The sequence below is a fragment of the Rhincodon typus genome, chromosome 17, assembly GCF_021869965.1.
Source record: "Rhincodon typus isolate 14 chromosome 17, sRhiTyp1.1, whole genome shotgun sequence".
NCBI classification, from domain to species: Eukaryota; Metazoa; Chordata; class Chondrichthyes; order Orectolobiformes; family Rhincodontidae; genus Rhincodon; species Rhincodon typus.
Window position 1 is genome coordinate 10,212,727 of NC_063348.1, and position 20,570 is coordinate 10,233,296.

Genomic DNA, 20,570 nt, shown 5'->3' on the forward strand with positions numbered 1-20,570 from the left:
ACACTGTGTTATCTCAGACTCCAGCATCGGCAGTTCTTACTTTCTCTAAAAATGGTTGGGGCTTGGATATTACCCTGAGGAACTCCTGCATTGTTGTCCTAGGACAGAGATGATTGATCTCAAGCAACCACAACAATGTTCCTTTATGCCGGTTATGATTCCACCAAAGGAGAGCTTTCCCATGTTTACCATTGATTTTAATTTTGACAGGGTTCTTTGAAATCTGCCCTTCATATCAAGGCAGAATTTGACAGTCGCTGTCACCTCGCTCCTGGAGTTTAGCTGTATTGTTGATGTTTGGACCAAGGCTATAACGATCTAAGTATCCCTTGCAGAACTTAAAACTGACAATCTGTAAGCGGTTTATTTCTGAACAAGTGGCAGTGATAGTACTGTCAACAGCCCCATCTGCTGCTTTGCTGATAATTGAGAGTAGACTGATCAGCAGTAGTTGGCCAAGTTGGATCTGTCTAGTTTTTTTCTATACTGTACATACCTGGACAATGTTCCACATTGTTGGGTAGCTGCCAGCGTTATAGTTGTACAGGAACTGTAGGCTTTTATTCCCACATTTTGCAGTCCATAGAGCTCATTCTGGATAGCAAAAAACCAAAGCATTTCTAACAATGAAATATACTTCATGTTCTTTATTAAAGCAAAGTACACTACAAAAAAAACTGCAAAAATCTTGCCTATACAATGCTTACAATCACAAGTGACTTGTCTGAAGATCAGACTGGAACAAGTGATAGCGTGCTTTGTCCCAACTTCTTATCATTGAACAAAGGGCCTTCCCAATCGAGCAAGAAATTTTTATTGGTTGGATATTTTCTGATTCAGAGCTGTTATTACACATCTCTGGAGCACGTGGCACTTGAACCCAGGCCTCCTGGCTCGGCTGTTTTATATTCTTTCCATTAAAAAAAGATTTACATTCAAAGTCTTTAACGTTGCCCAGTCTCCAGAAAATGATCAGTTTGATCACTGGCAAACATCACAAACATACCTTGTTTCTTGTGTTGGTTTGACCAATAAACTCTTTAAAACTTGCTTGTGTCTCCTTGGAAAGACTCTTATCTCTTGTTATTAATGAACTTCGATATTAAACCTTAGCTTGCGTTCGCTGCTCACCACTTTTGTGCATTCCAATCAACTGCATGATATTTATACAACACAATTCTATGATAGTCACAAATTTAGCTGATAAATAGTCCACCTTATCAGATCTGATTCACTGTGTCTGTTTTAAACAAAATTGCAGCTTTTCCAGAGTTACTTCAACAGTTCAGACCGTTGCTGCTGAGTGACATTATTTGATGCAAACAAACGTGTTCCTTCCTTCAGCCTAACACAAACACTTTAAAAACCCATGACCTTTCTAATCATTAGGTGGTTGCCAAGTTCCAAATGTTTTCTCCCGATTTCACATTTTGGGTTGGTATCTAGAGAGCAGATTGTCCAGGGGTGCAGTTAATTCTGGAGCTCAAGCTTTCATTACCATTGCTGAATGTTGCCAATGCCCCTTTCCAGGTAATTCTGTGTAGACAGCTCTCCTAGAACTTGCCAAGCTTACACAATAGTGGATACTGATTCATTAGTAGCCTTCAAGATGGAATTAGATAGTGCATGAAGAGAATTGTAGAAATATGAGGGAAGAACAAGGGAGTAGGACTAAATGTTTGAAAAAGTTCATCTTGTTCAAAGGCTGAATAGTGGAGTATCTTTACACTGTTAAACATCAATACTCCAAATTAAGACACTCGTGCTTCCTGCCAACATATTGCTGGCACTCAGCCTTTGCCTGCACCTCGTGGTCACAATAGTATTTGGCGGAGACATGAATTGTGCCTTTTCTCCATGTCTCAACATTCTTCCTTCCAACTTCAGATGCCCTGGATTGCTGGCTACAGTAGTGCATTAGTGTAGCAGGGATCTAAGCCTTGTAATTAAATGCAATCTTTTGACCTGACAGGGAAAAAAATCCTGCTTTTGTTTTATTTGGATATATGTGATAGTTCATATTTGATTTACTTCTTCCATAAGTAGCATTCTCCACCCATTTAACTATCAATATCCAGTTAAAAATAAAGAATCTACACTCTTCCCAAGACTGCTACCTAGCTGTCATTTGGTAGTGTCTGGAATTTTGTACCTCTATCTGCACCCAGCTTGCCCGATTCTGAGAGTAGGAAACTTGACACCACCTCAGTGATGCTGGAAACTGCAAAAAAAAGTCATCAGAGAAACAAGAAGAAGCTCTAACTCCAGAACAAACTATAATGAGTGAGCTGGAACGCTAACATAAATGGCTAATAGTGAATGGGCTCAAATCCAGTATGTGGCAGTGCTTTTCCATGGATGCTGACGCATTTGACCTATTACAGTGCTTCCACTGGTTAGTTCTAAGGGGACACAATTTTACTTTAGCAGACGCCCTTAGGTATTACATTGTTCCACAGTTTCTGAATCACAGTTTTATACAAGACATTCAATTCACCGGGAACACAACCACAAGAGGCCAAATAAAGTAAAATCTTTGTAGCGCACATGCGCTGCAGTGAATATGTGAAATAAACGTAGTATTTATCTGGGATGCTGGAATATAGTTGTACCTTCCAATCTGCACGGCATGGTGGCTCACTGGTTAGCACTGCTGCCTGAGAGTGCCAGGGACCCGGGTTCAATTCCACCCTCTGGCAACTGTCTGTGTGGAGTTTGCACATTTTCCTTGTGTCTGCATGGGTTTCCTACAGGTGCTTCGGTTTCCTCCCACAGTCCAAAGATGTGCAGGTTAGATGGATTGGCCATGCTAAATTGTCCATAGTATCCAGGGATGTGTAGGCTAGCTGGGTTAGCCATGGGCAATGCAAGGTTGCAGGGAGAGGATAGGGGGCATGGGTCTGGATGGGATGCTCTTCGGCAGGTCAGTGTGGACTCATTGGGCCAAAAGGCCTGCTTACACTGTAGAGATTCTATAATTCTATGATCAGTAATAACATTAATTGCATGAATGCTGTTTTCACTTCGTAGTTGAAGTTTCAATGGTATTGTATCAGCATTAAGATTTACAGTGCCTAATACAGAATATTCTGTTTATTTCAAAATAGCACTTCATTCAACTTATGAACACCAAAGTGGATCCATGTATACTAAAGAAATAGTGTGTGTATATGTTCCCTGTACTTAAACCCTTTTGACTTTTGGAATTATATTCACTAACCTTGATCTGTCCGCTAAGACTAGCTGTGCTAAGGAAGGTGCAAATCATGTTTCAGCTCCTGACAAAAATAACAACTTTGATGGACAAATGTCTGTGGAGAGTGCTTTCAGGCTGTACAGATTTCTGACGTTGAGGTTCTTCGGTATTCTGCCTCAGTACTGATGATGCACAAAATCACACTCCCTTAGGGCCTGGGTTTGGCAGAATGTCGATCTGAAAAGCGAGGAACGTTTTTCAGTTCCGGAAAATCTGTTGTTTGTCTTTTTACCTGCTGTTTTACGAGCCTACCTCATGCGCTAGACACAACCGGGATTCTTAAGCAGTTCTGGTTGATGACAGGTGCTTTTACCAGTGCCTGGCACACATCGAAAATATGATGCTTCACTACTGAGAAGGACATTTGACCAATTAGAGTGATTCCACTTGTTGGTCTTCAGGGAGTACAATTTTACTTTAGCAGAAGGTATTATATATTACATTGTTCCACAGTTTCTGAATCACCATTTTATATGGGGCATTCAACTTGCTAGGAACACAACCACAAAGAGGTCAAATCAAATAAATTAAAATCTTTGTAGCACACATGCGCTGCACCGAGTTTGAGAAATAAAGGCAGTAATAAAATATCAAATGAAATAAATTAGAGCATTTTGTGAGGGCTCACACCACCATAATATAATGCATGCTTGAATTCTTACAAGGAACATTAAAATCATCAACAGAAAGTGAGGCTTCTGTTCTGGTATTTCTGAATCTAGGTGGCCTTGTAACCAACATGCAAAAAATAGTCCATTTTAAATACTGTTAGAGAATATGCTCGGTAATTTATATGTTTGCTACACATTACAAGCAAACAGTAAGAGCATAAGAAATAGACGTAGGAGTAGGTCGTCCTAAATGATAGAAGCTGTTATTAAAGACATTATAACAGGATATTTGGCTAAGTTCAAGATAATCACGCACAGGCGACATGGTTTTATCAAAGAGAATTCATGTTTAACTAATTCATTGGAGTTCTTTGAAGAAATAACTTGTGCTGTGGATAAAGGAAACCAGTGGATGTATTGTACTGAGATTTCCAGAAGGTATTTGATAAAGTTGCACATCAAAGGTTGTTGCAGAGAATGAAGGCTGATTGTGTTGGAGGTAACGTATTGCCATGGATAGAAGATTAGATGGCTAACAGGAAACAGAAGTTAGAAATAATTGGGTCTTTTCCAGGCTGGCAAGATGTCACAAGTTGTGTGCCACGGGTCAGTGCTGCGTCCCCAACTCCTTACAATTTATATAAGTGTTTTGGATGAGGGGAACAGAGGTGTGTTATCTAAATTTCTTGATGACAAAAGGGCAAGAAAGTGAGTTATGAAGAGAACATCTTGATTTTAACAAAGGAATATAAATAGTTTAAGTGAATGGACAAAGGGAATATAATGTGGCAAAGTGTGAAATTGACTATTTTGGCAGCAAGAATAGAAAAGAAGCATATTGTCTAAATGGTGAGAGATTATGGAGCTCTGAAATGCTGAGAAGTCTGGGTTTCCTCGAGCATGAATTGCAGAAGGTTAGTATGTGAGCACAGCAAGTAATCAGGAAAACTCAAAATGTTTTATTGGAGGGAGAATTAAATGCAAGAGTAGTGATGTTATGCTTCAGTTATACAGGACATTGGCGAGACCACATCTGGAATGCTGTGTACAATACTGGCCATTGTGCATATGAAGGATGTTAATGCTTTGGAAGCAGTTCAGAGAAAAGTTAGTAATCTAATACCTGAAATGAACAGATTGCTTTATGAGGAAAGGCTAAATAGGATAGGCCTGTATCCTCTGGAGTTTAGAAATGTCAGAAGTGTCTTAATTGAAGCACCTAAGATCCTAAGGAGACTTATCAAACACGTTCTGAAAATTCCAATATATTAGATGCAGTGCCTCCCTTTTGGTTGTCTAGCTTCTTATCTCCTCAAACAGTTCTCTGTTAGTTTATTTTCTCCAAAAATAAATAATAAGGGTATTGTAAGTAAGGTACCAAAGTTAACATAGGCCACTTAGTGAATGAGTCTGGGGAAATGATGGGGAACCAGGAAATAGCAGAGGAAATGAAGAAATATTTGTATCAGTCTTCATAGTAGAAGACCTTAATACCATTCCAAAATGACTAAATAATCAAGGGACAAAATGAGGAGAGGAAATAAATTCAGTAGCTATCACTAGAGGAAAAGTACAAGTGAACCTATTAGGGCTAAAGACCAATAGGTCCCCTGGACCTGATGGGATGCTTAGGATATTAAACAAAATAGCTACGGACATTGTAGTAACAATCTTACAAGAATCCTTGGATTCAGGGAAAGTCCCAAAGGATTGGAAAACTGCCAACGTAGCACCTATATTTACAAAGAGGAGCCCTCAAAAAAAACAGGTAGCAACAGGTCAGTTAGCTTGTTGTCTATAATGGGGAAAACTATTAGAGTCTATTATAAAGGATGTAAAGCAGAGCATATAGAAATATCTAATATGGTCAAGCAAAGTCAACATGGCTTCACAAAGATGAAATCATGCCTAACAAATCTATTAGAATTGTTTGAGAAGAACAAATAGGATAGATAAAGGAAAAGTGGTAGATGTAATACATTTGGACTTTTAGAAGGCCTTTGCTGAAGTACCACATGTTAGTCAACTTAATAAGATAAGAGCCTGTGATGCTGGAAGTAGAATATGAGCATGATCAGAGGATTAGCCAACTAATAGAAAATGGTTGGGATAAGGGGGGCATTTTCAAGATGGCCACATTCCTCATCAATGCATAATATAATCATTGGGACCCCAGCACTGATCCCAGTAGCACTGCACTAGTTACAGGTTGCCACCCCGAAAATGGCCCCCTGTCGCAATTGTCTTCTGAGTTAGGCAACTCAGTGCTGGATTATTTACAATTTATTTAATGAATTAGATGAGGAAAGTAAAAGTACAAAACCAACTTGCTCGATGTTACTAATATGGTGCTATTTATGATCACATTGTGGCTTTCTGATGTTCAAACGATAATCTAAAGTTAAATACCTGAAAATAACATCAATTATGATTAACAAATGAGTACCCCCTTGTACATCTTTGTCTCTGTTTCCCCTATCAGTATAGCATGACTTTGGGTGGTAATGATGTGATTACATGCTGCATATCTCTGGAAGGCTTTAAATACTGCAAAAAAGTTTAAAATACTGCAGTCTTTTTTCTAAAGTAGATATAATTTTATAATATTCATAATTATGCATTTTTATGATGAATGTCTGCAGTTGACCGTGATTTTCTTGTGAGTGATGTTTATTATGTTTGTCTCAAGAGCTCTGCAGGTGTCTCAATGACTGAATATTTCATGTGTGTGTGGACATTTTGTAAAGATTGAAGTGCACTCTGCGATAGTACTGGAAATGGTTTTTACGTCTCAAGTGGCTTAGCAGATGTACATTCTAAAGGGGAGGTTTCTGAAAAATTGGGGCTGCTGCTTTAGATGGGAAGAACTTGTATGTATTAATGTTGATGCATATTCTGTGTGCATTAACATTGATGCATACTACATATATGTATATATTAGCACTGGTAAAATAGAGTTTTACAGCATGGAAACAGAGCTTTCAGTCCAACTCGTCTGCACTGACCACATATCCCAATCTGACCTAGTCCCATTTGCCAGCATTTAGCCTATGTCCCTCTAACCCCTTCCTACTCATATACCCATCCAGATGCCTCTTAAATGTTATAATTGTACCCACCTCCACCACTGCTCTGGCAGCTCATTCCATACACGCACCACCCTCTTTGTGAGAAAGTTACCCCTCAGATACTTCTTAACTCTTTCTCCTCTCATCTTAAACCTATGCTCTCTATGCTTTTGGACTCCCCTACCCTCAGAAGAAGACTTTGGTTGTTCACCCTATCCATGCCCCTCATGATTTTATAAACTTCTATAAGATCACCCCTCTGCCTCTGACATCCCAGGGAAGATAGCCCCAGCATATTTAGCTCTCCCTATAACTTAAAGCCTTCACTCCCAGCAACACCCTTGTAAATCATTTCAGCACCCTCTCACATTTAACAAAATCCTTCCTACAGAAGGGCAACCGGAATTGTATGCAATATTCTAAAAGCAACCTTACCAACATCCTGTGCTGCCACAACATGACCTCCCAACTCCTATACTCAATGCTCTGACCAATGAAGGCAATTATGCCAAATGTCTTCTTCACCACCCTGTCTACCTCACTTCACTTTCAAGGAACTATACACCAGTACCCCTAGCTCTCTTTATTCGGCAACATTTCCCGGGACCCCACCGTTAACTATGGAAGGCCCTACCCTGCTTTGCATCACCAAAATGCAATACCTCTCTTATATTTCAATTAAGCTCATCTGCCACTCCTTGGGCCATTGGCCATCTGATCAAGGTCCCTTGTACTCAGAGATAACCTTCTTCACTCTCCAATACACCAGCTATTTTAATGTTATCTGCAAACTTACTAACCATGCCTCCTATATTCACATCCAAATCATTTATATAAATGACAAAAAGCAGTGGACTAGCACCGATCCTTGTGGTACACTGTTGGTCACATACCTCCAGCTCGCAAAGCAGACCTCTACCACCACTCTGCCTCCTACTTTCAAGCCAATTTTGTATCCAATTGGGCTGGATCCCATGTGATCTAACCTTACTAACCAGTCTACCACGCGGAATCTTGTTGAATGCTTTGCTGAAGTCCATAAGGATTATGTCCAGTGCTCTGTCTTCATCAATCTTCCTTGTCACCTTTCCAAAAAGGCTCAATCAAATTAGTGAAACGTGATTTCCCACACAAAAAGCCATGTTGACCGTCCCTTATCCGTTCTTGCCTTTCCTAATGCATGAAAATCCTGGCCCTCAGAATCCCCTCCAACAACTTACGCACTACTGACATAAGGTTCACCTGTCTATAGTTCCCTGGCTTTTCCTTACAGCCTTTCTTAAATAATAGCACCACATTAGCCAGCCTCCAGTCTTTTAGCACTTCAACCGTGGCTGTCGATGATACAAATATCTCAGCAAGGGGCCCAACAATCTGTCCCATAACTTCCCACAAAGTTAGGAAACACCTGATCAGGTCCCAAGGATTTATTGGAGATAGCAAGAACTGCACATGCTGGAGTCAGCACAACTAAACAAATAATTCACGTCAGTATTTACTGTGGAGAAGGACATGGAAGCTAGGGAACTTAGGGAAATAAACAGCAATTTCTTGAAAAGAGTTCAGATTATAGAAGAGGAGGTACTAGAGATTTAAAACGCATAAAGGTAGATAAATCCCTGGGTCAATACAGTGTGGAGCTGGAGGATGAAGGGTGTAAACCCAAAACATCAGCTTTCCTGCTCCTTTGATGCTGCCTGACCTGCTTTGTCCCTCCAGCTCTACACTGTATTGACCCAGGGATTTATCTACCTTTATGTGTTTTAAACCTCTAGCACCTCCTCTTCTATAATCTGAACTCTTTTCAAGAAATTGCTGTTTATTTCCCTAAGTTCCCTAGCTTCCATATCTTTCTCCACAGTAAATACTGATGTGAAATATTTATTTAGTATCTCACCCATCTCCTGTGGCTCCACAAGCAGATGGCCTTGCTGAACTTTAAGGGGCCCTATTCTTTGAAGCAATCTTCTTGGAACGAAATTGTCTTATGTTCTGCTTTTCCTATTCCCAGAGTTTAACTTTCCAACTTCAGATTCTCCACTTCCCTGTCTGTGTGATAGTCAGGCAGAGAGCCTGCGTGGTTTTTTTTCTGTGTGAATTGCACCCTGTCATTGTCATCTCAGCGATACACAGTATCGTTCATGGTAACTTGCTGTTCAATTTTTCACTTGTCTAATTTCTTTTACACTGTGTGGAATCAACTCATTGCTGATAGGTTTTTTTCTGAGTTGTCCTAAACAAGAACCTTGGTGAGTTTTAGCAGCATATTTACATGTTTGACTCTCCACACTTTGTATTAACATACAACCCTGGAAAATGAGACCAAGATTAGGCTGCTGCATCATTCAGGATCGTCATGGCTATCATCCAACTCGGTACCCTGTTCTTGCTTTCTCGCCGTAACCTTTCATCCCTTTAGCCCCAAGAGCTAACTCTTCCTTGAAAACATTTAATGTTTTGGCCTCAGCTGCTTTCTGTGGCAGAGAATTCCACTCATTCACCACTCCCTGGGTGAAGAAATTTCTCCTCATCTTAATCCTATGGGGCCTACCCTATACCCTTAAACTGTGGCCCCTATTTCTGGACTCCCCTGTCATCAGGAACATCTTTCCTGCATTTACATTGTGTGGTCCTGTTAGAACTTTATAGGTTTCTTAGAGTTCCCCCCGCTCCTCCAGTGAATGTAGCCCTAACTGATCTAGTCTCTTTTTATACGCTATTCTAGGAATCAGTCTGGTAAACCTTCATTGCTCTCCCTTCATAACCAGAACATCCTTCCTCAGATAAGGAGACTAAAACTGCACACAATACTCCAGGTGTGGTCTCAATCGCAGCAAGACGTCCCTGCTCCTGTACATGAATCCTCTCGCTCTGAAAGCCAACATACCGTTTGCCTTCTCCACCGCCTGCCGTACCTGCATGCTTATTTTCAGCTACTTGTGTACAAGGACACCCAGGTCTCGCTGCATGTACTCCTTTCCCAATCTATTATCAATTGGATAATAATCTGCCTTCCTGTTTTTATTACCAAAGTGAATAGCCTCACATTTATAGACATTGTACTTCATCTGTCATGCATTTGGCTACTCACTTGACCTGTCCATATCACACTGAAGCATCTTTGCATCGTCATCATGGTTCACCCTCCCATCCTGCTTTGTGTTGTATGAAAACAGGAGATATAACAATTAGTTACCTCATGTAAATCATTAATATATATTGTGAAAAGTTATGATCCAAACACTGATCCCTGTGGTACTCCACATGTCACAACCTGCCTCTTGGAAAAAGGCTCATTTATTCCCACTTTCTGTTTCTTGCCTGTCAGCAAGTTCTCTATCTACATCAGTGCACTGCCCTCAATGCCATATGCTTCAATTTGACAAGCTAATGTCTTGTATGGGACTTTGTCAAAAGCATTCTGAAATTCCAAGTAAACCACATTCACTGGCTCCCTCTTGTCAACTATATGTGTTGCATCTAACATTCCCTCTAAGCCGCACACAGCCAATCCAAGGTTGCGCGATTGGCTTTGACACACTGGTTCTAGAAGTCATTGCTGCGTGCAGACTTCAGAGGCCCATGCAGCCAGAAGGAAAATTAGAGGGAATTCTGGTTACATCCTCAAATTTACAGTGAATTTGACGATCTTAATTTCTCTGTCATAAATCCATGCTGACTCTTTCTGATCCTCCCACCATTTTCCAAGTGCTCTGCCGTTAATTCTTTTATAGTAGAGTCCAGCAGTTTCCCCACTACTGATGTCGGACTATAGTTCCCTGTTTGCTTTCTGCCTACCTTTTTTAGGTAATTCAGTTACATGAGGAACCCGCTATCCCATAGGAACTGTTCCAGAGTCTATAGAATCTTGTAAGATGACCACCAATGCATTTACTATTTCCAGGGCTACTTCTTTAAGTGTCTGTGATGTGAATTATCAGGCGCTGAGCATTTATCAGCCTTTAATCCCATCAATTTCTCCAACACCATTTCCCTACTATTGATTTCCTTCAATTCCTCCCTCTCACTAGACCCTGAGTTCCCCAGCATTTTGACGATGTTATTTGTGCCATCCTCTGTGAAGGCAAAAATCAAAGTATGTATTTAATCGTTCTAAGGAAGGGTCACTCACCCCGAAAAGTTAACTTTGATTTCTGTCCACAGATGCTGCCAGACCTGCTGAGTTTTTCCAACAATTTCTGTTTTTGTTTCAGATTTCCAGTATCCGCAGTTTTTTGTTTTATATATTTAATTGGTCTGCCATCTCTGTGTTCCCCATTATAACTTCCCTGTTTCTGACTGCAAGGGACCTACGTATGTCTTCATAGAATCCCTATAGTGTGGAAACAGGCCTTTCGGCCCAACAAGCCCACACCGACTCTCAGAGCATCCCACCCAGACATAACCCACCTAATCTACACATCCCTGAACACTACGGGCAATTTAGCATGGCCAATCCACCTAGCCTGCACATCTTTGGACTGTGGGAGGAAACCCACGCAGACACAGGGAGAATGTGCAAACTCCACACAGACAGTCACCCGAGGGTGGAATTGAACCCGGGTCCCTGGCGCTGTGAGGCAGCAGTGCTAACCACTGAGCCACCGTGCCGCCCAACCACTGCTATATTCTTTTCTCATACCTATAGAGGATTTTGCAATCGGTTTGTATGTTCCTCACAAGCTTACTCATACTCTATTTTCCCCTCTTAATCAATCCCTACGTCCTCCTTCCCTGAAATCTAAACTGTTCCTAACCGTCAGGTTTGCAGCTTTTTTTGACCAATTTATGTACCCCTTGCTTGGATCCAATGCAATTCCTGTGATAGCCCCAACCCTAATTTTTCTTGTTAGCCCTGGTTGGGACGCCTTTCCATTCTGAAATACTCTTTAATTCTCATTGAGAGGTTTTTCAAATTGTATCTGGAAAAGAGATGTGCAAAGGGTTGCATGGCTTGTCCTGAATGCTAAGTAATTCTAATTTGTTGTTTTCCTCATTAAGCCCCACACCTCTAATACACCCATAGTATAAATAGGAAAGTTCGTGAATAACTGAATTGCCTTAACAACAACTCCATCTCAGCTGGAGGCCTTCTTGTTTGCTGTGCCTGAAACATGTTATCACATAATAGGTCCTTGACTTAGAATGCCCCAACAACTACTCCCTTCCCACTACTCATTCTGTACTCCCAAGACTGCATCTCACTGGGTTTTACAAGACTGAAACACAGTGTATAATAACCAATATAAAACTTCACTGAGCAGACAACCACTGTTTAGGGACCTTCCTGTGGCCCAGCTGTACCGAGCAGACAATCTCCTCAGCTTCACTGAAATTGCTAAGTGCCCCCTCACAAGCTTTCTGCCAGGCCCTTGCCTACAGATGCACTGAGCAGGCGAACCCCGCCACCCCATGCAAGTGCCTCAAAACTTCTCAGTTTAAAACTGCAGGTTCTCTCACAAAGTAGATGAAAAATTATCAGTTGAACTGAAACCTCCTGATGAAAGTCAGTTTGTACCCAGGGTATGAGTCGCTGGAAAACACGTGCTGGAATTTTTCAATTGATGTCTCAAAATACTTTTATCATCTCAGAAACGTCTTGTTAAAACAACACAGAATTAAGCAACAGTCTTATCTTTTTGTCCTATTCTAGGAGACGCACCAGAGTACATTCCAGGTGAAGACGCCTTGTCTCGCATCCGCCGGCTGATTGCTGAAGGTTGGATGACGGCAGTTGTGCAGCGAGAACAAGGAACCACCACCGCCTCGATGGGAGGGTTTGGAAACAACATCATTGTCAGTCATCGGATACACCGAGGCTCACAGACCGGGAACGAAGCACTGGCGAGATTAAACCCACACCCGCCTACCAACCAAGGCAGAACAGAAATGGACAGTAGTTGCAGTCAGATTCTAGTGGACTCTGCTGCACCGAGCAGCTCCAGCAGCTTAGCTACAGGATTTGGAGAAAATAACGAAAGGGATCAGACCGCGGAGCAGCTCGACAGGAGTGGCGTCCTTGGGGATGATGGGAGCTTTGGTCAACAGCCCAACACTTCTATGGACACAGATGCCCTTTTCCACTCTGTCAGCGCATATAGCCCGCATATTGTTGACAATATTGATAATCATGGCACTGACGACAGGGGCTCAGACAGGAGGTAGAATTAGGTGCTCTGTTGTTCAGGGCAAAAGAAATAATAAAATTGCATGTCCCATGGTTTATATGTGTAGAATCTAGCTAAACCAGCCAAGGAAATTCCACTTATTTGTTTTTAGTAGGATGTGATTTAAGTTGAATTTTTTTTCCTTTTTTTTTGTAAACTGGTAACTTGTTATTTTAGAGAAATGGAATATAGTCAAGTGCAAGCAACGACATACATGTGAACACCAAAGATCACAATAACAAATAAAAACTCTTTAAAAACTGGAAGACTATCATTGCAAAACTGATTTATTTGGTTTAATTTTGTTGAAATCACACTTTCAAGAATGTGCTTGAATCTTTCTCCTCTTATCAAGAATATTATCAGAATAAACCAATGAACCAGAATTTTTTGAGATGCCTAACTTTGGCTGATAAAGCCAAAAGTGAGAATTACTGCAAAAGAAACCTCAGTCAAAATACAGCAGACAAACTTCTTTAATTTGTATACATTGATATTGTTAAAGTTAATACTGTTACAGTAGTGCAGCGTTTCAGAATTGTTAACTTATGCTTGTTAGAAAGTAGTGTTCAAGTCTTTCTGCTGGACTTGAGTGCACAATCTCAGGATAAAATGGCATAGATGATGGAAACCATTCAGCCCACCATTCCCTTGTCAGCTCCTTGAAAGGCGTACCTTTATTGTTATAGTACCTTTCTTTTACCCCATAACCCTTCCATTTTTTTCCAATTCCCTATGAGAATTATTCTCAAAACTGTTTCAACCTCTCTTTCAGGCAGTGCATCAGAAATCATTATACACTGCATAAAAATATTTTTTCCTTACATCATCTCTGGCCCCCGTTGCCAATTATCTTTGGTCTGTGTCCTCTGGTTACTGACCCTTCTATCATTGGAAGCAGTTTTGTGCTTATTTACTCTCTATCAAAACCAATCTTAATTTTGAATGACTCTATCAAATGTCTTGTACCATTGCTGTTCTAAAGCAGCGTTTTTCAGCGAGATCACCAGTGACATGATGAATTAATGCTCTGCATCAGATGGGAGGTTTTAATCCGATGGGCATGAGGTCCTTGCAGTGTCCGTTCTACTGAGGAAGTGATTTCACACTCTGACACACTGCACCCATGTCAAAAATAATGGAAAATTCTACAGGAGAAACAGTTTTAATATGAAAAGCCTGTTACAGAACTTCTTGAAGATTTTGAATATTTTAGTTGGTGTACTTTACAACTGGATGTTGTGCAGTGAGTAGATCTGATACGATGAATAGTCTTTGACAGTTGCTTTCACCGTGCTATGCACTATTGTTTACCTTTAATCTAGGGGCAACCCAGAGGATTGGGGAATGTGAAGTGTGATACATGAAACAGTGTACGGATATTCCCAGTAACTATAATGAGCAGGAAGAGAAATTACAGTGACTTGGGAAGTTTTTGATGTTAATTAGAGAACCAGCACAGATTTATAAATGGCAGATCATGCTTGACTATTTTTTTTGACAAAGTGGTAAAGAATATTAATGAAGAGAAATTGTGAATTTGCACTTAAGATAATTTTTAACCAAATTGAAGGTCATGGAATGCAAGGGTTAGTGTCAGCTTGGCTGAAATTATTGACTTAAGAACCAAAGACTGAATGATAGTAAATGTTGTGTTTTTTCATACTGTAAGGTATTGGACAGGGACAGAGGTGTTCCTCAAGGATAAGTACTTGGATTTTGAACTAGGCTGCTGTATACAATAATCTAGCTTATTCATACGTATCAAAATGAGCAATTTTTCTGACATTCACCAATATATTCAGACTGCTGGCTAGAAAGCAATGATACCCAATGTTTTCTGCTTTCTGTCCCTTAGCATAGTTGTAGCAGGAATTTCCCAGGAGAAATTCTTTTAAGGATGTCCACAAAGCATCCCTGAGGAGGTTTGACATCTCCATTATCATCTATGCTTCTGATAGATCAATCAGAAGTGGAAAAAGCTCATCAGGAAATGCACCAAACATATCGAGAAACTTTGAGGCATCACTCAGTGCACAAAACTCCAAACAATCCATCTACCTACCTCTTCAGGTACCATCTGACCCACATGCAGCAAGTCTGCAGATCATGCACAGCATTATTCAGCCATCTCAGAACTCTTTAAACCAGAGTGGGAGCAAGTCATCCTCCGTCCTAAAGGACTGCCTAAGAAAAAAGATTCCAGGATCCTGTAAAAATCTCAGGATTTTCCTGGATTACATTCTTCCTTCACCCACCGTTATGTAAAAACTAATAAATGGTGTTCTTTCAAATTCTATGTGCAGAATGCTTGCTATGTTTGTGTACATAATATTTACGACACTTCAGATGTAACTGAGTAATTGAGTTTTACTACTTGTAATTTCTGATAGACATGACAAAGTATATATATAAGCAAATACCTTTATTATTTAACATAATCTACTTTGTTGTACATTAAGATGTTTTCCTCCTGTTGCATGTGCAGGGCCTTTAACCAAGGAGTTGCAAAATATTGAAGAAGAACAACATTTTAGTACTTTTCCCCTAGACCAAGCACAATCCAGGCCGTCATGGATTCCAACTAATCCTTTTCATCTCCTGTGGAGGGTCACAATCATTCTTCTGTATCAGTGATGTTTCCATTCTTGAGAACCCCTGTAAATGATGAAATTTGCGAGTGCAGAGCCTCTTCAAAAAAGTTTAAAAATCAGGTATAGGTGATTTTTATCTGCCTATGTTGATTTTTGTTGTTACTTATTTATTGCCACGGATAGGCGAATTTTTGATTTCACGGATACAGAGGATTTACTGTATACAAAATGTCTTCAAACCTTTGAAGATAAATAAGTAAACCCCTCTCCAGTTTTACACTTTCATTATTGAGCCGAGGTCACCTCATTTTCCCTGCTTCCCCTAGCTGTCCTATCACCAAGTTGATCAATTCAGTATTGTTGGTCTTTGCTGGAAATCTCTTCCACACAGTTTAGGTTTCTTAATGGGGATGGGTTGCTGAAAATGTTTCTAATATCCAGTCTCACTTTATGGAATTGGATTTAAAAAGTCAGCCCTGTTTCAAATTATTAAATTTAGTGGCTGTTTTTAACACAAAGATATAATACGTCCTGAGGCTTATATAGCCGATATTTAAAAAGTGTTCTGGTGTTGTCCTTTAGTTGCCCTTTAGAATGAGTAGGCTGCAGTGAAAGGAATCCATTTCGTGACAGGCCAGGGTGTGGGAGTGGATAAAAAACATGGAAGGATGGAATCAGGCTCAAAAGGTTTTGGAACTTGATGTTGAGTCCTAGAGACTGCAGGGTCCCCAGGTGCAAAACAAGATGTTTAGGGAATGCTTTCTACCCATTCTTTCATACTCTCAGCACTTTTTAATAACTTATTCAGCTTCTATTCTACTGTCCATAATCACCTCATTTACTACCCCTTACGTATATCTCTCTCTCTCTTGCTATTGGCTCCTTCTCCACTTTTCTGTTTATCTCTTCTCCACCACGTCCCCAAACCTCATCTTCACCATCAATGTCACCTTTTCCTAGCTGCTATCAGTTCTGATAAAGAGACACTGGACTCCAAACTTTAACTCTGCTTTCTCCCCACAGATGCTGCCAGACCTGCTGAGTTTTGCCAGCAATTTCTGTTTTTGTTTTGGAGAAAGTAACAAGTTATGGTAAGTAGGGTGACCCTTAAGTCTGATTTGAGGAATTTTAGTTATTTACTATTGTATTCTACTATTCTCTGTCTACTTTCATCAACCCATCAGCTGCTTTTGTTACTCCTGACTCAATTATTGCAATATTCAACATCGCATTTATCAGCTTCATCATATGTATCAGCTTAATTTCAGTGTATTCAAACATCTACCTGTATTCTAGCTCACACCAAGTAACTTTCATTTATCTCCTCTGTTCTTGTTGACCTGCATTGGCTTCCAGTCTAGCATGCTGTAAATTTAAAATTATCATACCATCCATTGCTGCATTCCTGCCTGGCTTTCTAACACCTTCCAGCCCTACAATCCTTGAGAACTCTGCTTCCCTCCAGCTGTAGACCTGGTTTTTGATTCCACATGCTACGAAGTTGGATAGAGTAATGGTGAATTGGAAGGCAGGAAGTTAGAATTTGTTTGTAAAAAAAAAATTAAAGGAAAACATTGTGTGGTCCCTTTAAGAGATAAAGTGTTTTTCGAAGCTTAGATATTTATACAGAAAATGAGTCTGTAAACATGTATCAATTGGCTGTGTGATTGGAAACCTTAGGCTTGTTTTGATGTTTTGGCAACCAGCTTGAATCAGCCAATGAATTTAAACCAAGCACTTAGAAACTGAAAGACAATTGAATTTAAATCTGATGGTGTTGACAACTGGGGACCTAGTGTAAGAAATAGATGGGCCATCAAAAAAAAGGGTATTAAAAAAAAAGGCATTTAGAAAATTGGCAAGAGCTAACTGCCATCTAAGGGGTGAGAGTAAACCCGCCATCTGAGGAATCGATACCTAGCTCTCACATGAAATCACTAAGCTGTCTAAAAAAGCAACATAAAATGTACCATGGCACCTCTAGCTAAGATTCTTCACAGAAGAAATTACAGAGAAAACATCCTTGACAGCAGGATCAGAGAAGAAAGGCCAGTGGAGAAGGCAAAGGATTCTGGGAGACACATTCTGTATGAAATTTGAGAGACAAAGTTTTAACTTATTACTTGGATTTATATAAGCGGGACCTGTGTTTATTGGAACAAGATACCAGCAGAATTTAATTCAGTTAGGGAATAGTTTGTAGTTCAGGGGAGTTGTTCGGTTTGTTAGTAATTCTGTTAATTTGTTCACTGTTAGGGTTAAATAAATAAATTGCTACTTGTTACTTATAAAGTGAGTATCATAGATTCCTTTCATTTAACTCTTCTAACGGATCACGAGTGGCAAGGCGAGCTTCTTGGGGAGTTTCAGCTTTAATTAGTAGAAGGGAACTTCTACTCTCGCCGTAACAGACTAGGGCTGCTGTTTTGTTTAAATTATCAGAGGGGTTTGACCTCTAACCTCCCCTTTGTAACACTCGTATTTTGCTTTACCATTGACAGGAGTGTATTTTACCACACAGCCCATAAGCTCCAGAATTTCCTTCTCAAAGCTATGTTGTCTTGACCCCCTCCCTTAAAACCTACATTTTTGACCAAGAATTTGATCATCTTTTTTATTGGTGGTGTCAATTTAATCTGATTGTATAACTGTAAAAATACACTTGGATAATTTATTACATTAAAACTATTTTTCAGAAATAACATGTATATAATTTGTTGTTTAAAAGTAGCAAGAGGGACAACAGTGCAGGGGAATTGGATGGAGAGTTCAGAGAGTGGAAAAGTGTGGCTGTGTGAGTTATGATGAAATGGAAAAATTGGGGTTTGGGAAGCAAGTGCAGTATTAAAGGAGTTAAGGGTTCATGCAAGGTCATGAGGCAAGTCAGTGAGATTTTGGAGAAAGTTGAAAGCAAGGACAAGAATTTTGAACAATTCAATTACCCAGTATTGGATGGCAGTGCAAATAAAGGTAATTGCAACATTTTCAAAGAGTTATAACTTGTGGGTTGTGTCAATCAAATGTTGAGATGATGATGGGAAACAGAGGAGGCCAGTGGTGGAGGTAAAAGGAAGCAGGCCTTGGCAATAGTACAAATATGATGGAAGGAAGTTGAGCCCCATATTGTGTTTCACATTTCCTCACTCAATGTGGGAGATGGTGGCACACTAATATTATGGGTTGGAAATACCAAGGCCGAGCTAGAAACGAGGATTCAAATCCCACATGGCAGCTAATGGAATACAAAACTAGTCTCAGTAATGATGACCATGACCCATCTCATTCGCTCCAGCCATTTAGGAAAGGAAATCTGCCAATCTTATCAGGTCGGGCCTACGTGTGACTCCAGATCCACAATAATGTTGTTGATTCCATAACTGCTGTCTGAAATGGCCAGCAAGCCACTCAGTTTAAGGGCAGTTTGGAGATGGGCAGCAAACACTGGCCTTGGCAGCAAAATCAGCATCCTGTAAATAAACAAAAATAAGTCTTGAGGTGGTAGCTGTGGACGTTGATACAGTGATGGCCAATAGATACCAACAGCAGCCAAAAATTTTGGCTATGATTTTGGTAATACTGAAACAGAGTAATATTCCCAACCTTGAGATTGAAAATGGCATCAATAGACTCTATGTCTAAAGTTTTTGAGAAGATATGTAGGTCTGGTTGTGGATGACGTTGTAGACTGGCTCGCCGAGCTGGTGTGTTTGGTTGCAGACGTTTTGCCACCCTGCTAGGTAACATCGTCAGTGCGCCTCCGGTGAAGCGTTGGTGTTCCATCCCGCTTGTTATTTATATGTCTCGGATTGCTGGGGTAGTTGGTATCACTTCCGGTTCTGTTTCTCAGTGGTTTGTATATCGGGTCCAGTTCAAAATGTTTGCTGATGGAGTTCCGGTTGGAATGCCAGGTCTCCAGGAATTCCCTGGTGTGTCTCTGTTTGGATTGTGCTATTAGGGATGTGTTGTCACAGTCGAATTCAAGTCCTTTTTTCTCCATGTGTTTTGAGACCAGTCAGAATTGGCCGTGGCTAATTGGTGTTCCTGTATTCTTATTGTCAGATTTCTTCCAATTTGGCCTATTAATGTTTCTCACAGTCCTTTCATGGTAATTTGTATATTACATTAGTTTTGTTGGCTGTGGGTATGGGATCCTCTACGTTCGTCAGTAGCTGTCGCAGGGTGGTTGTTAGTTTGTGGGCTACCCTGATACGTATAGGTCTGTGAGACGTCTTGTGGGCATCTCTGACATATCCCTGATGTATGGTAAGGTGACTAGTGTGTCTGGCCATGTTGTGTCTTCTTCTTGTGGTCTGTCATGGAGGTAATGGCGGATTGTGCTTTTTGGGTATACATTCTTTTTAAAAACTCCCAGTTGAGTTCGTGTCCTTCTTTGTCGGTGGTCTTAATATACACAAAGAAGGACACAACTTCAACTGGGACAACACATCCATAATAGCACGAGCCAAACAGACACATGCCAGGGAATTCCTGGAGGCCTGGCATTCCAACCGGAACTCCATCAACAAACACATTGAACTGGACCCGATATACAAACCACTGAAAAACAGAACCAGAAGTAATGCCAACCACCCCAGCAAACCGAGGCATATAAATAACAAGCGGGACAGAACACCAGCACTTCACCGGAGGCGCACTGACGATGTTACCTGGTAGGGTAATGAAACATCTGCAACCAAACACACCAGCTCAGCGAGCAAGTCCACAACCTCAGACTCTATCAGTGGATGATGAGAGTTGGTTGAACTGAGTTCAATCCCCATGCTTTATGTTGCTGTGGCCTAGGTATGACAAGTAATGATGAGGAGAAGGATAACAAGTGTGAAACTCAGAACAAACGAGCGAGGATGATAAAA

At 40.5% G+C, this 20,570-nt stretch overlaps 1 protein-coding gene across 2 annotated transcripts in view; it reads left to right on the forward strand.

Annotated features, from left to right (window-relative positions):
* The window catches only part of LOC109935005 (activating molecule in BECN1-regulated autophagy protein 1-like), a 337,851-nt gene extending 324,486 nt beyond the window's left edge, over window positions 1–13,365 (forward strand). For both annotated transcript variants that reach the window (XM_048607170.1, XM_048607171.1), the window contains one exon: window positions 12,589–13,365. In XM_048607170.1, the coding sequence (XP_048463127.1) occupies window positions 12,589–13,100 (512 nt within the window). In that variant the 3' untranslated portion in view covers window positions 13,101–13,365. The remainder of the gene's footprint in view (window positions 1–12,588) is intronic.
* The last annotated feature ends 7,205 nt before the right edge of the window (window positions 13,366–20,570 follow it).